General features: G+C 37.6%; 1 protein-coding gene across 1 annotated transcript; it reads right to left on the bottom strand.

The window, feature by feature from the left end:
• Window positions 1-2,171: 2,171 nt before the first annotated feature.
• Window positions 2,172-16,503, bottom strand: BRMS1L (breast cancer metastasis-suppressor 1-like). Its single transcript, XM_009075177.1, has 9 exons — window positions 16,415-16,503; window positions 14,900-15,027; window positions 13,453-13,532; window positions 9,085-9,181; window positions 8,624-8,707; window positions 7,666-7,730; window positions 6,179-6,218; window positions 5,357-5,483; window positions 2,172-3,716 (listed from the first exon to the last, which is right to left on the bottom strand). The coding sequence occupies exons 1-9, from the start codon at window positions 16,501-16,503 to the stop codon at window positions 3,593-3,595; spliced, it is 834 nt and encodes a 277-aa protein (XP_009073425.1). The 3' UTR covers window positions 2,172-3,592.
• Window positions 16,504-22,541: the final 6,038 nt, after the last annotated feature.

Genomic DNA, 22,541 nt, shown 5'->3' with positions numbered 1-22,541 from the left:
GCAGGAATACTACAACATTTCCAGACACCGAACAAGTATCGACAGTGCTACCTGGAAGTACACATCATCCAGAACACCCTGCCAGACCTACGAGGTAACTCAGGTACCAGAGGTCAAATACTGGCTATCTGGTCTTAATTCCAACAGCAACCATGCCCCTGCCTGAAAAGAGTGTAATAAAGCACTTTCTTAGGAACGATCACACGCCCATAGAACAGAGCATACTTTGCCATATATAAAAGGGTGTATGCAGATACAGAAGAAAGCATGTCCTGTTTAGCTACTGTGAGGAACAGTGAAAGGCTCCAACAAATATGTTATCATAGAATCACAGAATGGTTTGCATTGAAAGAGACCTTAAAGACCATCTAAGTTCCATTCCCTCTACAGTGAGCAGGGACACCTTCCACTAGAACCTTCCACAGGTTGCTCAAAGCCTCATGTGGATAAAGGCACTGAAAAGTTTAGCTATTTAAATGCAAAGTCTATTGAACACATGCTTTCTCCTTATCTCTCTTCCTTGTCCTCAAAAAAACACAATAAAAAACAAACAAAAAAAAAAAAAAAAAACCACAAAAAAAAAAAAAACAACAGTGCTTTCCACAGTAGTAATTGAATAATTTCTTCAGGAGACAGGAAACAATATTAGTACTTCTGTCTTTTAATAAAAGCCAAACCCTATTTATTTTCTTTCCACTTCAAAGAAAAGACAAACCAAACAAAAAACCAACCCAAACCAAACAAAAACCTCCACCCAGAATAAATTGAGCTTACCCGTTGAAGACAGAACATGTTTTCAAAGAAGTGAGTTTCAGTACTTAATCATCTCTTACCACTTGATGGGGGTGATGAGCTAGTCATGCAGGCCTCATCTTACAAATATAAAACAAGATGCTCCACGGACTTTTTATCATTTTAAACCAAACACAGCGCAAAGTGCCAAAATCCAAGGGCATTTGGAAAGTTTAAGAGCTGCTTATTCAAGATACCTAAGCCAGATTCTACATGACATTTAGGCAGCAAGTACTGTCAGGTTAAATCAATTCCATCTCAACTAAATATATCAGATTATGGAACAGATGAACAGGTATCTTCCTCTGTGTGTTTGTCTAAAAAATCCCTTGCATCTCCTCTGAAACATAACATGAAGCCTTTTCTACACATGTACAGAGAGTTATTTGTGTCACTCCAGGCCTCTTATTCTTCATTTACTTCTCTTTTCCCATATTGTATCTCATGGAATAAGTCATATACTAAACACTTTTTCCCTTTCAGCACTTTACAGATCTTAATCCTATTTGTAGGTTAAAACAATGCTACCAAGGCTTGGAAAGCTTTAATGTAGTGGTGTAAAAGATAAAACAGATGGACAACAGGCTAACAATGTCTGCACTTCAAAGGACTAACGTCTGTTGAAGACACCTTTTACATTCTATGACGGAGCAAGGAAATCATTAACTGTTCAAATATTAAAAGATACATAGCATGTACCAAATATGACTCACCCAAGCATGAAACAATTAACCAATTATAAACAAAGACCAACCTTATAGCTTTCCCATCGCACTCAGAGGTTACACATGAAAAGGAAAGCCATAGTTCAGTGTCTTGTACTTCTTCTAAGGGAAGAGAGAGATCCCCAGTGTCTGATCACTAACCCATACTGCTGTGATTGTTACCTGTCAAGTTGATGTGAACGATGTTCATTCTGAATTAAGAAGCCACACTCACCAAGTGTCAGTCCAAGCTGCAGGGCTGTACAAAGCAACATTCTGCTTTGTACAAGGAGATCAGATTAACATCAATTCCAGTTAGAGATGGAGAATCCAGAAGACGAAAGAGGAAAGGGGTAAATCACAAAAACAGTTTAGGGTGACCAGCACAGCCTAAATACAAATTATTTCAAGCATGTAAAAAGCTAAGAGGTTCCTAACAGTACTTATGTTTGACTCATAACAGCACAGAATAAAGCTTCCATAAAATACTCTTTAAAAATTGTAACAAACAAACAAAATCTATACACACAAACTCTCCAATTTCAAAAGTGCAAGTTAAAGGTCTTTAAGTAGCTTTAGGCCTCTTGAAGATTTAAAAATATTTCCCTTTATCATTTGATTCTCAGCAATTCCAAAAAGACTAGAAAATCAAAGAACAAAACAACATAAACCATGTCCACTACCACAGATCATTTATTTAGGTACTAAGTTAGAAAATGCAAATATTTTATTACAAAAGTTTATCAAACAACTGTATACACAGAGTTCGTATTGTCAAAAGCCAACATGTCAATTGATACTTTATGTACATTTAATTAATAATACAATTCTAGAAAAGCATCACTCAGCAGAAACTGATTTGGCATTTGGAAAGTAGTTACCACCCTGCACTAGAAGAGACAATTAATATAGGAATAAAACATTTATATGTTACAATAAAAATACTTATTTGCTGTGATCATTTAAAGCAAATGGATGCTTTCTTTCTCCAAGAAGAATCATCGTAAGTGGAGATTAAAGTGCACATAACCAATGCATTAATAATTCTTCAACAATCCCATCTATCATTCTAGATGTTCCAAGCACATCCCAGTAACATCAAGGATTTAGGACTTTTCTATGTGGCTTAAAGAGTAAGGCTTTCGAAGAAATTCAGCTTCCTAAGCTGCATGAAACAATTCTGGTGTCCACTAAGATGAAATGGGGTACAGAAATTCGCAAAATAGTGTTTGGTGAAAACATCAGCATAAATTCTTCCAGATATATGTCTTCCAGGGAAATATGTTACTTTAGCAAAAGAGACTCATAGTATGTCATAGGACTGTGACCAAACATGCAGACCATGCAACAGCATTTACATAACCATCCCCGCAGTCCTCTGTGGCTACATGGAACACAGGTTGGAGCTACACTGTCTACCTTATGCATAAAATTTGCTGGCAGTGAAGAAAAAAAATCACCAATGGTTTGTTTGCTATAGAATAGGGTCCTACACTCAAAAAGTGCCCCTCAACGTAGCTCAAAATATTGGCTTTGTCTCATTACAAGCAATATAGTAAACCTTACAAAATATAACACAGTCAGTACTAGCAGTGCTGTTGAGGGCAATAATTTTAATAAATCGGTCCACTTTGGATAAAAGAATGCTTATGCATGTTACAATCTATTCAAAAGCAACAGCTGAACAGGCTAAATTTACATCCACAAGAGAAGCATGACACATTCACTGAAAACAAAGTGAGTTGCTGGTAATTATGGTTAGCATTTTTTTCACACCAACTGGTCACCAATGGAACAAAAGAAGATTTTTTTTAAACTTTATTTTACAAATATGAGAAGTTCTGAAGCATTAAACTTGAAGAGCATACTTCTATCTTAGGCACCAGACCCAGTTTAGAGGGAAAATGTCTGTCAACATGATTTACCCTCCTCAGGTTTCTGAAAGCTGTGCACAAGAAGTTTACATACAGCACAACAAATACACATTAGATACTGTTGTAAATGTATAAGGAATACAAAACACTATTAAATACAGCTGTCACCCCATGGCACATCAAGCATGGCAATACCACTTGTTCCATATCCGGTTAGCAATGTCAGTTGTGGTTATGCTTTATTGAATATTTTCCTTTCTGTAGCTGAGAAATATACAGCTTGGACTTGCTTCCATCCGGTCTTTTAAACCAAACTTCATCATGGTTAATAGTTGTAATTATGGCACTACAGAAAATGAGGGAAGAAGGGTCAGGGGAAGAAAAACAAGAAGAATGTAGAAACCTTATAGGCTAATAATAACATCAAAACTGCAGCTGTATTTCCACACAGCAAATGAAAATATGCATTAGTTTGTAAATGCTAGGCCCAAAAGATACTGGCTCCACTGTAAGGACAGTCTTAACAGAATTCTGTGGTAATTGCATGTGTCCTTAGTGAAGGTAGTTGATTTTTCAGCCAGTTATTTAATTCTCTTATTTTATCCTCAACATTTATAAATATTTGAATTGTTAAAAGAACAACAGTCGCACATAGAAAACAAAACAATTAATTATCCATGGTAAAGAACAGATCCACTAGAAAACATACCCTGAAATTACACCAAATATGATGTATTTGGAAAAAAAACAAACAGTCTGAGGCCCAAGATTTAAAGCACAAAATGTGTTCAACTGCTAATCAATATACCAGATCATAAGAAGTAAAGTCAAAGTCTGATTTACTCAATCAGTTACACGAGCCCTGTTTTTATGGTCCTTGTGTGAACACAACTCCCTCACCATACTCCCTAATAAAAAAATATTTTCAAGTAGAATTGATGAGGAAAAAAAGGCACAAATCCAGAGATTGAAATAGTTAATAAAGATCTATCACATACTGAGTGTGACAAAACTCCCTCTAGGAAACTCTTCAGCCATAAAAGTTGCTGAAATCTTGAAAGGCTGGGAAAGTTCCACTGCATGCTTGCCCTGTTAAGCATCAGCTTTTGGCTTTTGTCAGACGCTGGATACTAAGATCATTTCTTTAGCCCAATACAACTGCCATGTTCTGCTAAACTACCTCAGAATTTTTAATATTTCAGACAGAATATATGGTTTACTAAAATACCTTCCTGTTTCAGTCCTGAACAAACACTAAAATCACCAAAATTTGTTCCTCTACACCACGCAGAGGGAAAAAAAGCCAGTTTTACAGTAAACTACTGCTATATGAAATTAAAGTCAATTTTCTTGGGTAGATCTGCATATTTAATATACACTGGCCTTACACTGATTTGCCCCATTCAGTAAAAGGTAAGATATAATTTAATTTTTAAATACACTCACCTTTTAGAATTTGCAAATATTATCTATACAGAGAAATACATTTATACATCTTAAACATTCAATCAGACTTGTACTGTAATATTTAAACTGTTCCCAGACAGAACAGGAAATACCATTAAGAAAGTTCCAGCTCTTTTCTTTCAGAGCACTAATCATCTGAAAACAAGTTTATCTTCAGCAGTATAAAGTTTCTTTCCACAATTAAGTATTTTTGGGTGGGCCAACAGATCATATTCACAAAACAACAAACCCCCAATACTCTAAAAAAAAAAAATTACTCAAAGGCTATTCAGGAACAAGTCAGAGTTTAAATTGTTGGTGAGATCTTAACCTGACAAACCTTCAGTGAATTCTGACCTTTACTAGCCACTCTCAGAAGTTCAGCACTCAGTCCTGTTTGGTAATGTCTGTCTCCCAAGGCAAACTACTAAATATTACTGAGGTGACAGTATTTCCAAACGGGCTTTACTCTCCAATGCCATCATCCCAGCTATTGCTTAACTTGAACGTACAGAGCTGCATAAACTGAAAAATCTTTACCTTGTAGGACACTCATCTTTCTTATCAATGCATATTGTCTGTCCACGTCCATACCACTCTCCATCATAATAGAGTCTGCCTTCTTCAGATCTAGCACTATGTAGATGCTTTTCTAATTTGATAGGTGCTAAAATAAATAATAAAAGTAGTTTAATCTTGAATTCACAGAAATCAGATGTTTAAATACACGTTCATCAAGTTATTTAGAGAGAATACACATTTTTTCAAAAAGTAGACTGTCTCTTAATAATGGCATGAAAAATGGAAGCAATATACCTTTCTAGTTCCAGTCAGATAAATTAAAAGTTCTATTTTCATTGTCAGGTAGAAGCTATCTCCTCTCCCTTTTCTTCCTTACTCACCACCTCCAAATATTTGATTTAACCTAGCATTAACATGCTTCTCACCTCAGTGCCAAATATGAGGCATCACTCCTTTCCCACAACTCTACATTTTCCAGGCTGTAGCTTGCTGTGAATGTGAGCATCCTTTATAACACACCTATAAGGTCCAGATGCTCTCAGTTTTCTGCCTCATCTCATCATCACACTATCATAGCTTGCTGATATTAATTGGTGCAAACCACTTTTGAAAGTCTCAATATTTGTCCATAATTTTCTACAATTTCTGTGTTAACAGAAACAACAGCAATCAAGCTACAGGTATCAGCACCTGAGAGAGGGGAAAGACAAAAGCCATATCTTCCAGCTGCCTCACTCCACCCTTCATCCAGTGCTAAAATAAATCTCATCTCCCCAGATGCAGTTTGTATCATTGCACACAGCAAGTTCTGTCTTGTGAAACCAGACAATGTTTACTTACGTTCTGGCTTTACTCTGTGTGGCCCCAGTGTAGCCATTGCCTGGAAACACAAAAGAAAACCAAGTTAGTCAGCAAGCAGTTTTTTCTTAACTGCCAGCTTTAATTGTGAAGTTATGTGCATTGTAGCTCAGGATACTTGCTTTTACATGCAAAAACCACAATGAGAAGAAATCTAAAATAAAAGTGCATTCAATGGTGACTCAGTAACCAAATAAAAATCATTTTGAGGGTGAATAAAAATCACCTTCTTTAGTAAGTTTTGATTGCAAATGACTCTGAAGGTTTTCTAAATTAAACGCTCAAAATTGCTGTTATGTACTTCTGTCAAGAAAACACAAAATAACATTAACTCACTCTGAAAAACAAAATGCTATATGAACAATCTACTCTTTTGATTTATACAACATAAGCTCACAAATTTTCCATCATGCAAACTCTAGTTCACATGCAGTATTAAAGTAGGCTTAAAAAGAAAAGCACTTAAGAGTTTTGTGGGGTTCATTTGTTTGTTTTCTGTTTTATAAAAATTATTTCCAGTAAATGCAAAACTCTCAGGTTTTGGTTTGGTTTTTTTTTTTTTTTTGTTGTTTAAAATAATGTAAAATTAGAGAAAAGAAATTGAGGGAAAGATATTTTGTGGCTGTTCCATGGATGCAATCGAAAGAGAAAAGTCAGACAGGTCCTCACACAGAAGTCACATTTTACCTCTTGTTTAGGAAATATGTACAAGTGTTAAGCAGGATAGAAACTGACTCAGAGCTGTTTCCCACCAAGTTTTTGAATTCACCTAAGCAGTTTGCTATTCCACAATCTGGGAAGCACTAGGTACTAGGGGAAGCTTTCTGACTGCAGGTGCAAGGCAGGGACAGCATTTCATTACAGCAAGTTACTTCAACAGTCTTACAGAGATCTGAAAAAGGCACTATGCACTTAAAAGCTGGATTTATTTTTTCAAATGCACCAATTGATCAAACAAACTTCCTGTAAACCATGATTCTCTTGTAATCTGGGAAAAAGCACAGCTTCTCACTTCATACCAAAAAAAATGTAAGGAGAGATCGAAGCACAGAAATCTCCATAAACAACTTGCTGTGTGAACACACACCATATGATAGATACTTTTTTAAATCTTCATTTAAAACAAAATCGCATCAGACTATCCTATCATGGTTTCTACCCAATTATGTTAGACTATGAGAAAAGCAGATCCACTAGACACAGGTTTCAGGCTCACTTTTTCATGGAAAATTACGGACTCTCCTGTTTTAGAGATAACATCTTATACCACTTTATTGGATTCCTCTGCATGATTTGGGTAGAATCTGAAAAAGTAACAATAACTTAGCTAGAACTGAAAGGATAAGCGGACTACTGAAGAAACAAAAATCTATTTAGTGTTTTGACCATATAAGAAACACATATTTTTAAGGGGCAAAAAGACTAGACGTGAACCCAAACAACCACAGGCATTTATCCTTTCATCTTACCTTCCTTATGGTTGTCCAGTCTTCAAGTATATCGAGGTCTTGTAACATATAAACTATATAGGGGCGTGGAAAAGTTAGGAAAAACTCTTTCATACAAGAATAATAAAAATACTCTAATGTTTATAGAAAGCTGTTAATAGTCTGTTCTGCCAATCTTTAACACAAAAGAATACCTACATGAAGTAAAAGCTCAGCACAAACACGCATCTTAGAATTATGCAATCTAGAAGTACACTTCAAAACTATCAAAAGAGGTAAGTAATAGTATGCAGATATTGAGACTACTGGAGGGTCAGATAAACAATTGAGATACAACCATTCCATTCCTAACAGTTCCAAAATCATTCTATTTGCAAAGAATTCAAGTTACAATTGAAATTCACTGCAATTTCAATGTATCACTGCAAATTGGCATCTACACTAGTACCACATTTAATAAAATAATTATTTTTACAGTATTCTGCATAATGTATCATTGAAAGAAAAGTATAGTGTGCTGGTTTGGGCTGGAGTAGTTAATTCACGGTGGGGTGGCTAGTATGGGGCTATGTTTTGGATTTGTGCTGAACACAGGGTTGATAATGCAGAGATGTTTTTGCTACTGCTGAGCAGAGCTTACACAGAGCCAAGACCTTTTCTGCTTTTTGTACTGCTACACTGGCAAGGAAATTGGGGGTGCATGGGAGGTTGGGAGGAGACCTTTTTTAAGAGTTAGCAAAATCAATTTTTTGAAATATTCTCCATGCAAATCTAGTAGTTAGATAGCAGAATCTTAATTTCAATTTTCAAAATGGGATGTGTCAACATGGTTTCTCTAATCAGAATTATAATAATATCTGTGATGCAAAAACAATTTGAATACATTATCACTCTTATTTGTTATTAATGACATGTAATAACAGTGGCTATAAAACTGCAAACGCTACTAGAAAGAACAATGATTTCAGTAAAAGGATATCTGATACAACAACAGGTTTCTTCTTATCTGGACTAAATGGATCCTTCCTTTTCTTCCTGGACTGTAGCTCATCATTCCATAATTCTGAAAAGATATAATAAGAACATGTTACGAATCAGAAACAATTACATGTTTAGCTCTTTTTGCAGCAGAAAACATTGTCCAAAAATGAAAAATAACATATTTTCTGGTGAGATGCCGCTTCTGAACAGAATGAAGGTGATAAATTATTATGTAGGCGTAGATTAATATTCTCAAAACACACAAGGGATGCTGACAATTACTAAGCCAAAGTTTGATTTAAGCCTAAATTCAATCCCCTGCCCAAAGTCTACAGCTGAACATCACTCTAATGGATAACCTGAAACTCACCAGACATACTATGTGTCCAGTCAACTAATCAATACTCACCAGAAGATTAAAAACAAACAAAAACCCCCAAACTCTGAATCTCCACCCACCTGAGGTAATGTCAATGCTATGTCTGTCTTCTTCAAGTCTTCTAATCTTCTCTTCTAGTTCACTTTGTACAGTATCATACAACAGAAGCTTCTCACTCTAAAAAAGCAAGATTACACATTTTTATACTACTAAATTCCATCATCTAAATATATATGACAATTTAAAGCACCAGTGGAAGGAAGATAAGAGTAGCTTTAGGGGAAAATTCTTCAGAAGCCATGAAGCATATGATATCTCCCTCTATCCACTTTCTTAGCATAAGATCCTAGCTCCTTAAAGACAGTACACTCATTTAGCACAAGTGTAAATATAGTTATGTATTTACCACATATCAGTACCAAAAATAATTAAGTATATAAAAGCATGCAGCTAGCTCTCCAGAATAAATGCATTTTGACATAAACACAGTATTTTCATTGTGGATAGCAAAGATTTATTCACAATGAGTTAACTGTAAAGTAGTGACCTCTATGCCACTTTTCATTACAAACCACAAAAGCTAATGTTTTCATGGAAAACTTTTTATTATTTGCCTCCTACATTAATAAATCTGCAGTCATCTATAGAGAATTATCATCTATTACCACAGTATTTATAATTGTCTGTTTTCATTCCTGAAAAATACCTTTCCACAGATGAAAGAATTTATTGAGCATGTGATACAATCTAGGTATCTGTGAAAGCAAAACTGTCTACCTTAAACCTGTGAGAAACATTTCTAAAGTACGGCTTTAGAAAAGTTAGCCAGTTGGTCCTTTTAAAAGGCAATTTCTGACCCAAACAGATTAATCTATTGCTTTCAATGTTAGATGTATCATTAGCACTTTGAATACAGAAAAACAAACAAAACCACACTATGATATGAACTTTCTACAGCATTTGTGTGATCTACACTGTCTTCCACTTCAGTGTGTTTCAGAAAGAGAAAATCAACATTGTGACAAACTGCTCTCATTAAAGTCCATCACACAGGACTGATACTAAAATTACACAGTATCTATGTAGATCAGTTACTCTTTTAAAGGCAGCATCAAAACCCACTAAATTCTCTAAACCAATAATTTGGAATTACGCTGAGTTCCAAGTTTCAAGGAAATAACTTCACTACTCTTATAAGCTTGCACATTTCCAAAAACATGAGTAGGAAATACAGCTGATTGTTACATTTTAACATTCATTTTCACTGAGCAAAGTCTTTAACAACTCTGGAAAACAAAGGGCTTGGACTTACTCACTGAAAAAACAACATAAGAAGCACAAGTCACTGCATCTATTTGCTACCATGTCTCTGTCAGAAGCTACAGTTCCCCACAGCCAAATGAGCAGATGTCTGGTCCTCAACTGCTCCCATCCACAGCACAGCGTACTAACAGAAACTTATTTTTTCCACTGTTCAAGCTAGTATGCTGGAGTGAAGCAAAACAGTTGAGGAACAGGTGAAAACAAAGAACCATATTCTACCAAATGTCTGTCATGTTTAGCATTCCCTTCAAGTCACAAAATATTCAAATGCTAAAGACTTCCTTCTATATATTATTCAACTCCTAATTATATTTTTTTAAAAATTCCAAGGGTGTAGTGTTTTTGCATGGCCAGGTTTTTGGCAGTGGTGGGGGCAAAAGGGTGGCTTCTGTGAGAAGCTGCTAGAAGCTTCCCCATGTCCAGCACAGCCAATGCCAGCGGCTCCAGGATGGACCCACCACTGCAGCAAGGTCAAGCCAATCATGATGATAGCAATGTCTCTGTGACAACATACTTAAGAAGGGGGAAAAAAGTCATTGTGCAGAAGTAATTGCAGCCAGATAAGAGAGGAGTAAGATTATGCGAGAGGAACAACTATGCAGACACCAAGGTCAGTGGATAAGGAGGGGGAGGAGGTACTCCAGTCACCAGAGCTGAGGATCCCCTGCAGCCCATGGTGAAGGTCATGGTGAGGCAGCTGTGCCCCTGCAGCACGTGGAGGATAATGGGGTGCAGAGATCCATCCCTAGCCCATGGAGGACACCCACTTCAGAGCAGGTAGATGCCCAAAGGAGGCTGTGAACCTGTGAGAAGCCTGTGTTTCTCACAGGGACCTGCACACCTGCCTCCACAGGAGTCCCTGCTAGAGCAGGTTTCCTGGCAGGACTTGCTATCCTGTGGGCGACCCACCCTGGAGCAGGCTCTTCCAGAGGGAGTGGGTCGCATCCTGTGAAGTCTCACCCACACAGCAGCAGTTTGTAGAAAACTGTAGCCCATGGGAGGGACCCATATTGGAGAGCTGTCTGCTGTGGGACACCCCACGCTGGAGCAGGTGGCAGAAACAGCATGTGATGAACTGACTGCAGCCCCTACTCTCTGTCTCCCTGTGCCACTGAGGGGGAGGAGGTAGAATTGGGAAGGAGGGATGTGTGGGGGAAGGTGCTGGTTTCAACCAGGATGGAGTTAATTTATTTTTTTTTCCTTCTCTGGAGCTGGTACAGTGCAGTGTTTGGATTCAGGGTGAGGACAATGTTGATAACACACTGATGTTTTGGTTTCTGCTAAGTTGTGTTTATCTTAAATCAAGGACATTTTCGTTCTTGTGTCTCATGCTCTGCCAGTGAGAAGGTACACAAGAGAAACTGGGAGGGAGCATAGCTGGACCTAGCCAAAGGGTTATTCCATACCATGGCACATCATCCCCAGCATATAAGCAGGAAGGGGAGCCAATCCAGAGGGAGGTACTGGGTTGCGTCAATCTGCGGGAGGTGAGCAATTGTATTGTGCATCACTGATTTTGTTTTGTTGGGTTTTTTCCTTTTCACTTCCTTTTTATTATCCATTAGCATTTTAGCTCATTCTTTATTATGTTCTTAAACTGTTCTTATCTCAACCTACATATTTTATTTTAATTTCTCCTCCCCATTCCGGGGGGGAAAGGGGGAAGGAGGAGGGAGTGTGAGCAGCTGCGTGGCTCTTGGCTGCTGGCTGGGGTTAAACCATGACAGGGAAACATACTTTTAAGGTCTGTCTTATTTCTCATTAGCCTGTTCTGATTTTGTTAGTATTAAAATCACTTAATTTCACCAAGCTGAGTCTGTGAGTGATCTCTCCCTGCCCTCATCTCAAGTCATGAACTTTCATTGTATTTTCTCTCCCTTGTCCATTGGCAGACTGGAGTGATGGAGTGGCTTTGGTGGACGCCTGGCATCCAGCCAGGGTCAATCCACTTCACAGTGGAATTTAAAAGGTGGAAGCCTCTTCATATATACCTGAAATGCCAAATGAGTGTTATCTGTTCTGAGACCTTTTTAAAATTAAATAGTTTGTATTTAGACATCTGTTCTGCTTCAAGAATTTGGTGACAAATAAGGTGTGAAAAGCCATTACAGGAATCAGAGGAATTCTTGCTGAATGACTGTATTCCATGAGCGGAACAGTGATTCTACCAGCAGCATTGCTGACTTTAAAGAGCTTTTCCTCACAAGAGGGTCTTATTGGATGGTGCATATTTGAATTCTGAAAGGTTCACAGTAGGCATAATAGCAAAACTAGGGACAAGAACCACCTTAAAGAGGAATAACACATCGCCAAATCACAGATGAGAAACCCTGCAAACCTTACAGGATTCTGTCCACCCTCAAGAGTATTCATGGCAGCAAGGACAGCCAGTAACGAGCAGCCCTTCATTATACCAAATTCTTTCCCAAGGCATCAAGAAAATGGAAAGTTTATTTGAAGTATGCATGCGCATTCTTGCTTTATTGAATAGTAGGAGCTACAGACTTCAGGAATATGGTGAACCACTCAGAAGAAAACACCTTTAAACAACTGTATGGGGGTTAAGGAGTACTGTGATGAAAATCTCAGGATCTAAGCAGTTTTGTTACAACATTGGACACACACATACTTGAGTATTTGTACTACAGTATTGAGCATTTAGATGCTTCAACTGGAATTTTTATGTTCAAGGAGAGAAACATTTTTCTTGTAACTGCTTTTGAAACAACAACTCTATCACAAGCTGTCCAAGGCATCTTGAAAAGACTCTGTTGTTGTTACTAAAATCCAGGATGGTTTTTGCTAAAATTATGTCAGCTATCTGAGTTACTTTTTTGGTAATCATTTTATAACAAAGGTAAACAAGTCATGTGGGAATCTATTAATAAGAACCTGCTAATGAAAACTAAAAAGCCTTAACTATATTTATACATGCAAAGCCAAGCTCATAAGAAGCTAATTTTTAGATGCTTTGAATAATCTTTTACATGGGCTTAAGTACCACATAGCAATTGTATTCAAATAGCAAATAACTGCAATAATAAAAACATGCACTGAACCTGAAAAGCATGATAGACAGTAAAGTTACATGAGATTAACTATCAATCTGAAATATCTGGCACAACCTCACAGTGCTGTCGAGAGGCTTGAATTTCACATTCGTACTTGTTTTTCACAGATTCCAGGCAAAGCTCTCTATAGATACCTGTAATCACACAAATTATAGCAATGTTAGTTTCTTTAGCTGATATCTAATATCAGCATTCTCTTTTAAGACTGCCTGCAAGTCCCAACAATGAAACTGAAGAACTTCTAAAACCAACTTCCTTTAGATTTCAGTTGACTAGAAATTAATACAGTACAAGAGGAACAATACTACTACTAGCAACTCCTCTGAAAAACAAACCACAAGTTATTACATCAATCATCTTTCCGCCGTGAAGTCACTTTTGATTTAGAATTCAAAATGGTCTCTTCTTACATTGCTATGTTATGCTGGCTTTTTCTTTTTTAATATTTATGGCTGACTGGCATAACTAGGTCATTGTTTATTTGCCTGAAATTCAGCAATATAGGTCTGAACAGTTCTAGCTGTATTTTTGACTTGCTTAAATAGTCAAGACCCATATTTTGTTTGACTAGTGCCTTAGAGAGCAGAGGAATACAATTTCTTTTTTACCACAGATGCAATTATATCCAAAGTTTAGCCCTGGGATTTTTTCACCCGTTCTTCCCCTCTCTCAGGTAAGAGTAGGTCATTATGGGTTACCTGCTAGAGCTTAAGTCCTGCTACTACCCACTTCTGTCAAGGCTCTCAAACAGAAAGAGCCCAACTGTTTGCCTTTTGGCTCTCTGACACCCTGTGTTAGGTAACCTTTAGACAGCTGAATTACTCCTAAAGGAGTCAAGCTATAACATGAAACAAATGTACAATAGGAAAGTACAGAACTTTGTCTTCCTATAATACCACCATTCCATACCATTATATGGTTGTATACTGCAAGAAGATAAAAGTTCTTGCCTTCTTCATCTATGAGCATAAAAGCCTATCTAAACATTAGTCTTAATAATTAAAATTCAACTTAGATAAAAACTGCTAAGGACAAGAAGTTTTTCTCCTTCCCTAGATGGAACACGAGGATGACACAAACTACAAGAGCATTTTCCTGCTCTTGTACAAAAAACCACATGATCGAAGATGACCTGGCAAGTACTTCATGAGGTAGCACCTACATATCTCTTCAGTGGTGACCACTGCGTAAACTTGATCTCAAATCTTCTGACTAATAAAAATTACTAGGTTTTAACTCAGTAATTTTGTGCTTACTACACAAAGACAGGCAGTTATTAAATGAAACATGAAAAAAAGTCGTATTTTTAGTGTGATGTGAACTTATGGAGTGAGGTAAGCCACCTATTCGACTGAAAACTACTTGAAATTTTAAATTATTACACATTATTTCTAACTTTAAAACATGCTCCATTAACTATTCTAAAGAAAAAAAGAAGATTGACCTTAAAATACATAGCAAGTTTATACTTTGAAGCAGAATACTCATTTTACATGCCTACCTGCCACCTTGGTACGGATTTGCATATTTTCTTGTAAAGCTGCCAATGGTTCTAAATATTCAGGTGCTTTTCCAGCTATGACCTCTTGCAGTTTTGCATCCACTTGGCTTAATCTTTCCTTGTAAAGTCTTAAAATAATAGAAATAATAATACGTATTTTATTTAAAAGCAAGCAAGTTAGTAATATTTTTAAAAGAACTATTCTGCATCCCTTTGTTAATGTTATGAAACACTGAAGCAAAGTGAAGATTTGTTAGGATTTGAACTTCCCAGTACATATTTTCCTTCTGAACAATATATCATGTCTATTAAGCCTTTCCAGGAAATCATTGCAAACAACCAGAAGTGTAGAAAACCAAGATAACATGAAATGTATCTTCATCTCTAAGGAAGGAGAAGAAAAAAAACTGCACATCTGTTAACAGGATTAAGATGGAGTAGGATGTGAATCAACATGGAAGAGAACACAGAGGTGCTACAGTACACAGGAACAAATTGGCTTATGTCAAGAGAGAGACACAGGCATTTTGTGGATAGAAACAACCATTCACTTTTGTGTTCACTTATCTGCTCCCACCCTACCACAAACCAAGGGAAAAAGAGATGCAGGCTCTTATTGAAGCAACCCTCATTTCATCTCCTGTGAAAACCCACATATTACATACTATCACAGGATAATTTCTAATTCGCATCTTCCATTCCTGCCAAAAGGAAGTGTATTTAAAATATTTTTATTTTGCCTAAAATTCAGTCCTTCTATAAAAGCTGGTATTTGCTAGCAGAAAATAAAGAAATCTGCTTGCATTTTGAAGACTTTAATGTAATAGCAATTACAAGTACTTCAATCTCAATAAAACTCCACTTACTGTAACTGATAAATATAGTGTTCAGTGTTAGAATCATCAATATAATCAACTTTTCCTGTTCTCATTTTTCACCTTGCACCCCACAATCAAAAGCTGTAAAATTAAAACAAACATGTACAAACTCTTAGTGTTAGAAACACACCAGGTGTTTCTCATCAGTGATTCCCATTTGTATTACAGTTTTTTGCATCATAGATTTATTGGTTAGAAAAGACCTCTAAAATCAGAGTCCAACCACTAACCTAAGACTGCCAGGTCCACTACTAAACTGTGTCTCTAAGCACCATATCTACACATTTTTGAACACTTTCAGGGACAGTGATTCCATCACTTCTCCGGGCAGCCGGTTCCTATGTTTGACAAGACTTTCAGTGAAGAAATTTTTCCTCATATCCCATCTAAACCCCCTTGACACAACTTGAAGCCATTTCCTCTTGTCCTATTGCATGTTACCTGGGAGAACAGAGTGACCCCTCCTCGTTACAACCTCCTTTCAGGTAGCTGAAGAGAGTGATAAAGTCTCCCCTGACCTCCTTTTCTCCAGGCTAAACATTCCCAGCTCCCTCAACCACTCATCATAGGACTTGTGCTCCAGGATTTTCATGGAATGCATCCTCAAATGAGGCACTTAAAACACTAAAATACTTACTGATCTTTAAGGTCTGTAAATTGTTTCTCAAGATTGGACATTTCATCCAAACACTCCATTCTTCTTCTTTCACAGTCTTCATCATCCATTTCTAAGAAAAAAACCAACAAAGAGTATTTTGAACAATGTAATGTATAACCAAATAAACTGGATATTTTGTTTATAGTGAATGTGAAGAAAGCCTGAATTTTAGCTATTAACAGCTTATCCCTTATATTATTATTCTCATACAGAAGAATGTGAGAAATCACTTTCCATATGAGCTACAAAGACACTTGGATCAAATTCTAGAACAAACCTCATAAACAGCAATTTTTCTTCCTCAAAACAGGAAGCAACAGCACTGCAAGACCTTAAGGGGTTAAATTTCATGACTAATAATACAAAATGCACATAAGAACACATAAAACAGAAAAACTAAACATTGTGTATCACACCAGATGAAAGGCACCATTAAGCATGAGAAGTTATTAGCCACCACTGAAAATTCAAGTGTATCCCGAGTTAGTATGAGCAAAAGCAATGCCTGGAAATGCAAGCACAGCTCAAGGCTGCATTTGTCATATCAAATTCAAGGTTTTGTTTTATCAATATTCTTTAAAGAGAAAGTAACACTTGGTTTAGGAAACAGGTTTCATCCTGTTCAATTAGAACAGATCTTTGAAGTTTAAATATTAATGCAAAAATATCTGTAGTTCATTTTAATGATCATTTGAAACCTCTGCATTTCTAATAAAACACTTCTTAACCTGAAAAGTCTAGAACTTTGTGGAAACTTGACTTTATATGCTTTTATGCAGCAAAATTAACATTAAACTCTTTCCACAGTTTTAATTTATATTCCTGGGTTTTTGTCTAGTGAACATGAGGTATACAAATACCCACATTTTTGCCAAAAATTTTGCCACTGCCATTTAGACATCTGATGTTACTAAACAACAGTTGTTACCTCCACTGCCTTTTCTTAGACTACAGAACTGAGAAACTAAGCTACAAAATTCTTTACTCCTTCCCACCCTTCCCAGATGGAAAAGAAAAATAAAGTTTTGTTAAGCTATATTCAAAAGTCAGAGATGTTGTGAAAGCACTTTACAGCAGCAGTATCTGCAGGAATTAGCTCTCTACAATTATGGAACAGCTGACCAATTATCAAGCAGCAGAAGGCATGGCCATGCAGCCAGGAACTGGTGCAAACAGGCCAGGTGTGCGAGACAAGACACTGTCCTAAGGAGGTCATATCTATGTAGGCAGTGACTCTGACAAGAAAATTCCTGACATAAAGGCAAAGTAGGATCCTGAACCAAGCAGAAACAGCTTGGACTCACACTTCTGGACCATAAACTAGTCTTAAGACTTCTGCTTCTTCTTTACTCACATTTTTCCAATCAGCATGTTTAACTGCTTTATGCTGTCTCTGGCACCAGCTACAGAAAGCTGCATGTAAATCTTCATTCTTACTGTTTTGCAAAACAGTATGGCAATTTTAAAGGTGATGAGGTGAAAGGAGCAGTTTCAGGGCAATTAGCTACTTTTGAAGGATCTGATTAACTCAGATCATCCACTCAGATCTCTCAGTGTGTGAAGCTTTCTGCACTTAACTTCCTGAAACCATCACAAGCTTTTATGACTAAAAACTACACAAAATATTCTTCTTAAAAGTAAAGTAGAACCAAAATCACATAATAAGGCTGAAAATCAGATTAAAGAACAAAGTCTTCTTTGTCTGTCTGACACAATACTCAAGCCAAAATTGATTTGGCAACTTTCAGATTAGCCAGATTTAAGGAATGTGGCAATCACATTACTCAGAGTTGTCTAAAGCATTTATGTGCTATAAAAATAAAGCTTCTTTAAAATTGGAAGGCACCTCCCTGTAAAACCAAACAGAGTTATGCACAGGCAACTGAGGGCACAGCTGACTCTCCTGAAGATACTGAAATAACACACAGATCTCTCCAATCTTCCCTCAGCTACACATACTCACAAATTCTCTGACTCTCTGCCTACAAGTCTACATTCTACCTAACATTCATAAGGAATATCAATTCACATGCTAAGTCACTTTTCAATTGTTTCATCTTTTTCCTGCCTCCAGTAAGATTCATAAACTGATGAAGATTTTCAGAGTTGTGAAATATCTTTAATTCCCCATGGCCTTAAACAACCTACAAACTAGAGAATATGTAGAACTGAAAAAGTAAAAGGTTTTAGGATCACTGGAAGTGGAAGATTGCTCATTTCATATTAAAACACTCGCTGTCTCAACACTCCAGATTCCCACACAGTTTTATACTGCACAAAGTATTTAAGGTACTTTTGAACACTTTCAAAATTACAGTCATTTTTTTCCCTCCTATATTAAAGCAGTACAACAGAGTAATTAGGGCAGCCTGGCTTAAAGATAAAAAAAAAATTTCCCTCCTATATTAAAGCAGTACAACACAGTAATTAGGGCAGCCTGGCTTAAAGACAAAAAAAAAAAATCACATAGTACTTAAACGCAACAGCACCTAAAATAGCTTTTTTTAATAAGCTGTGGCCCATATAAAGCGCTTTAAAAAAATGGCCAAATTCTCCTCTGGGACGGTGAGCATAACTTAAGGCTTTCTTATTCATCCCTAATATGCTACTTGATATCCTGGTCAATAAAATCCCTCTACCAAATGCATAATGTCAAAAGGAGCAGGGTAGAGAGTAGCAGCTCTGAAGTGCAAGTCATGCTTCTCCTATCAGCACCTTTTGGCAGGCACCTACTGGGAAAAAGGAAAAAAAAAAGAGAGAAGGCTGAATGCAAGTAAAGCAAACAACAAATATAACCAAAAAAAATCATTACCAATTTCAGTTAAGCCTTATTTCTTATGGTGCTAATCATCTTAAATCTGCAGGAGCAATATGCTGCCATGCAGTATGTTCATATTTGTCAAGACACTGAGACAAGCATGTAACTTCCCATAATCATCAGTTTTTAAGTGCTCCCTTAAAAGCATTTCTCTGTGGAATGCAATACAAATTATCTGGAGAGCTTCTTGTATTGTTTTAAAGAAACACAGACTACATTCACCTAAAACACAATTCCTCCTTCCTAATCCCAGAAGAAACCAAGATAAGGACAAAACAAAAGAACTATTTGCCTTCAAAAAAAAAAAAACAGCCAAAGTGTTTTAGAGGACATGTAAACTTCAAAGTTTTCTTTAAAAATACCAAATAACAAAATTATAAACAGGAAACAAGGCCAATTTGAAAAAGTACAAACTTCAAAGCTGTAACTAACAGAGACAGTTCTCTCTTGACTAGAACCAGGGAGCAGGCAAAGAAAAAATTAAGTTTACATATGTTATACCAGACTTGCTTTCTCACACAGAAAATGACATTTGGTCAGGCACAAAGATTAGATACAATAAGATATGAAGATAGGGCATTCCTAGATGACATCTAGCTACAATACAAACTGGAAGGCCAAGATGGGCAAAGCAGTGGTTATTGTTGCAGAGCTCCTCCTGGACCTCATCAAGGAGACCTTAGCTACTCTGTGCCTCACCTACCTACTGCCCAACAAGCTTGTATATTCCTCCTTTATCCTCTCCGTTTTCCCCTGAAATATGTAACAAACTTCGTGTATCAGAACTTCTTGAAAAGCCATCTCCATGAACTTCCTATCCAAAATACAGTATTCCCTTTTCAGTTCATGTACAATTCTGATAATAAAAACTGAAACATGCTTTGATAGGTCTGAAAGGAACAGACCAGGTTATGTTGCAAACAAGGACATAATTGAGTATGCTTTTCCAAAATTATTACCTCTAGCTGCTTGCCCTGGTACCCTCACTCAAGTTCACCTGTTTTTCCCAGCACAAACAGCAGCACAGACCCCTCAGGCACATTTTTCTGGTCACAGAATGGCTTTGACAGAATAGTGGTAAGGAAAAACTCATCAGCCTTCCCCAGGAGCAGATCAGTAATTGTGTAATTTCCCCAGGAGCAGATCAGTAATTGTGTGATGGGAGGCTTAGGTTGGATATCAGGAAAAGGTGCTTCACTCAGAGGGTGTTTGGGCACATGAACAGGCTCCCCAGGGAAGTGGTCATAGCACCAAGCCTGACAGAGTTCAAGAAGGGTTTGGACAACACTCTCAGGCACATGGTGTGATTCTTAGGGCTGTCCTAAGCAGGGCCAAGAGCTGGATTCTATGATCTTCATGGGTCCCTTCCAACTCAGGATATCTAATCTATTTTAATTTGGAGCCTCCATACTATCTACTCCGAACTACTTATTCTCTTATTTTGCCAAATCAGTTGCTAATACAGACACAAATAAAAACACTATATTATAATAATTTTCCTGACACTTTCAAGTCCATATCTGGATGTGGTTCATGGTTCAATGACTGAAGAGATCTGCTGTGTAGCATTGCATTAGACAAGATATGCAAGATCTTCCCTCAGATGACAGAACAGCCCAGACCTAAAAAACTCCTGCTCCAGATGATCTCTCCTTTAAATACATGCAAATCATTAGTACCAGATTCACAAAACATGTAGGCATCCATTTAACTGATTTAAATTGGACATATATTTATATATTCTCACCAAATTGCAATTTATGTCTTCTGCTGCAGTCTATCTAACCACTCCTTTACATAGTCCCCAGTGCCTTCCATTTGCATATTGGACTCTTCACAGGGATGTTTTCACTAGCTGTATTTTAAATGAGTTATTTTTCTGACAGCTTAGCATACAAAGGCCAAACAAGCAAGAAAGGGGACAGGAAAGCACAGAGTACCAGGAAGGGTGGGTAAGGGTGAGAGGCAGGACAGTAGCCGTCAGCAATTCAAACCAGGTGGACAGCCTCAGACCAGTAGCCTAACTTGTAAAATGGGCTTTAATCAGCAATACTTACCAACTCAAAGACATGGGGATATGGGAGAGAAGGAAAAAAGGGGAAAAAAATAGGAAGCTCTGTATGGGCAGATTACCTGGATTTGTGGATTAACCAAGCCCTCTACCAGGGGATCAACTCTGGTGCAGAGTGAGTGTTAACTCAGATCAAGGTCTAAGGCAGTGACTATACTCTCTTCCAGTATATCAGACACTTTCTCAGCACTGGAAGAGTCTTCACTCTACTTCTGCAGAGTGAGCTTGGCTGTGTCTGTCCACACCTGTAGGGCTCCAGCACCTTGCTAGCCCATGCACAGACAGACAAGGACAAGCTCCACAAGTCCACACAGAACCACCACAGCAGGGCTTTCCCTGAACTGCAGGACTCAGTGTGAATATAAAAGACATAGAACCTAACATTCAAGATCTCCCAGACCTCTTAACACCAGAAATGAAGAAATACCTGCACACTGAGAACTTTAGCACACAGATAAATCAATCACAAGACTAAGAGATGTAAAAAAATAATTTCACAGCTGCCTAATTTGTCTAGTTCATGGCATCCCACTTCTTCCCCTGTGCCAAGCCCAGCACTTGGGCCAGAAGTTGATATGCTAGTACAGGCATGGGACAGGATCCCAGCAGAACATTCTAAATCACTTAAACTGCCAGAAACAGGTGGCAGGACCAGAGCTGGTCCTAGTCCATGTCCATGTGAGAACCTCTCTCCACAGTCTTGCATCTCATCTCTAGTCCAGTAAGGCACCATAAACTTCTACTGGTAATCACCTGGAAAGATGTGTTAAGATCAAAGACAGAAAGAAGAAATTACAAGGGAATATTGAACAGATAACAACCTTTTTATAACACCACGGAAACTGAAATGATTGCTTTTTCTATGCTCAAAGCTCAATTTCACCTAAGAATATACGTGAAAATCTACAGTCCAGAGGAAAGCTATGAAAAGAGGAAGACACCTTCAACAGAGCAAAGGCCGAAATGCTTTGCAAAAGAGGCCAATGGTACAGACAGGGCTTCCAATACCCCCACAAAGACAGGTCTAAAAACATCTACTTGAAGTTCACGGATTTGCATACGAGGAAATAGGCACATATATGTGCACACATAGGCGTATGTACGGAGGTATGTATGCAAAGCCTCAGCGCGCACCCCGCTGCGAGCGTTCACTCCAGCCCAGCAGGGCACAACCCACAGCACCCACACGGAGCGGGGCAGCGCGGCCCGGCCCGCCA

Source organism: Acanthisitta chloris, unplaced genomic scaffold, assembly GCF_000695815.1.
Source record: "Acanthisitta chloris isolate BGI_N310 unplaced genomic scaffold, ASM69581v1 scaffold730, whole genome shotgun sequence".
In the NCBI taxonomy this organism is placed as follows: Eukaryota; Metazoa; Chordata; class Aves; order Passeriformes; family Acanthisittidae; genus Acanthisitta; species Acanthisitta chloris.
This window is presented reverse-complemented; position numbering and strand designations above follow the sequence as displayed.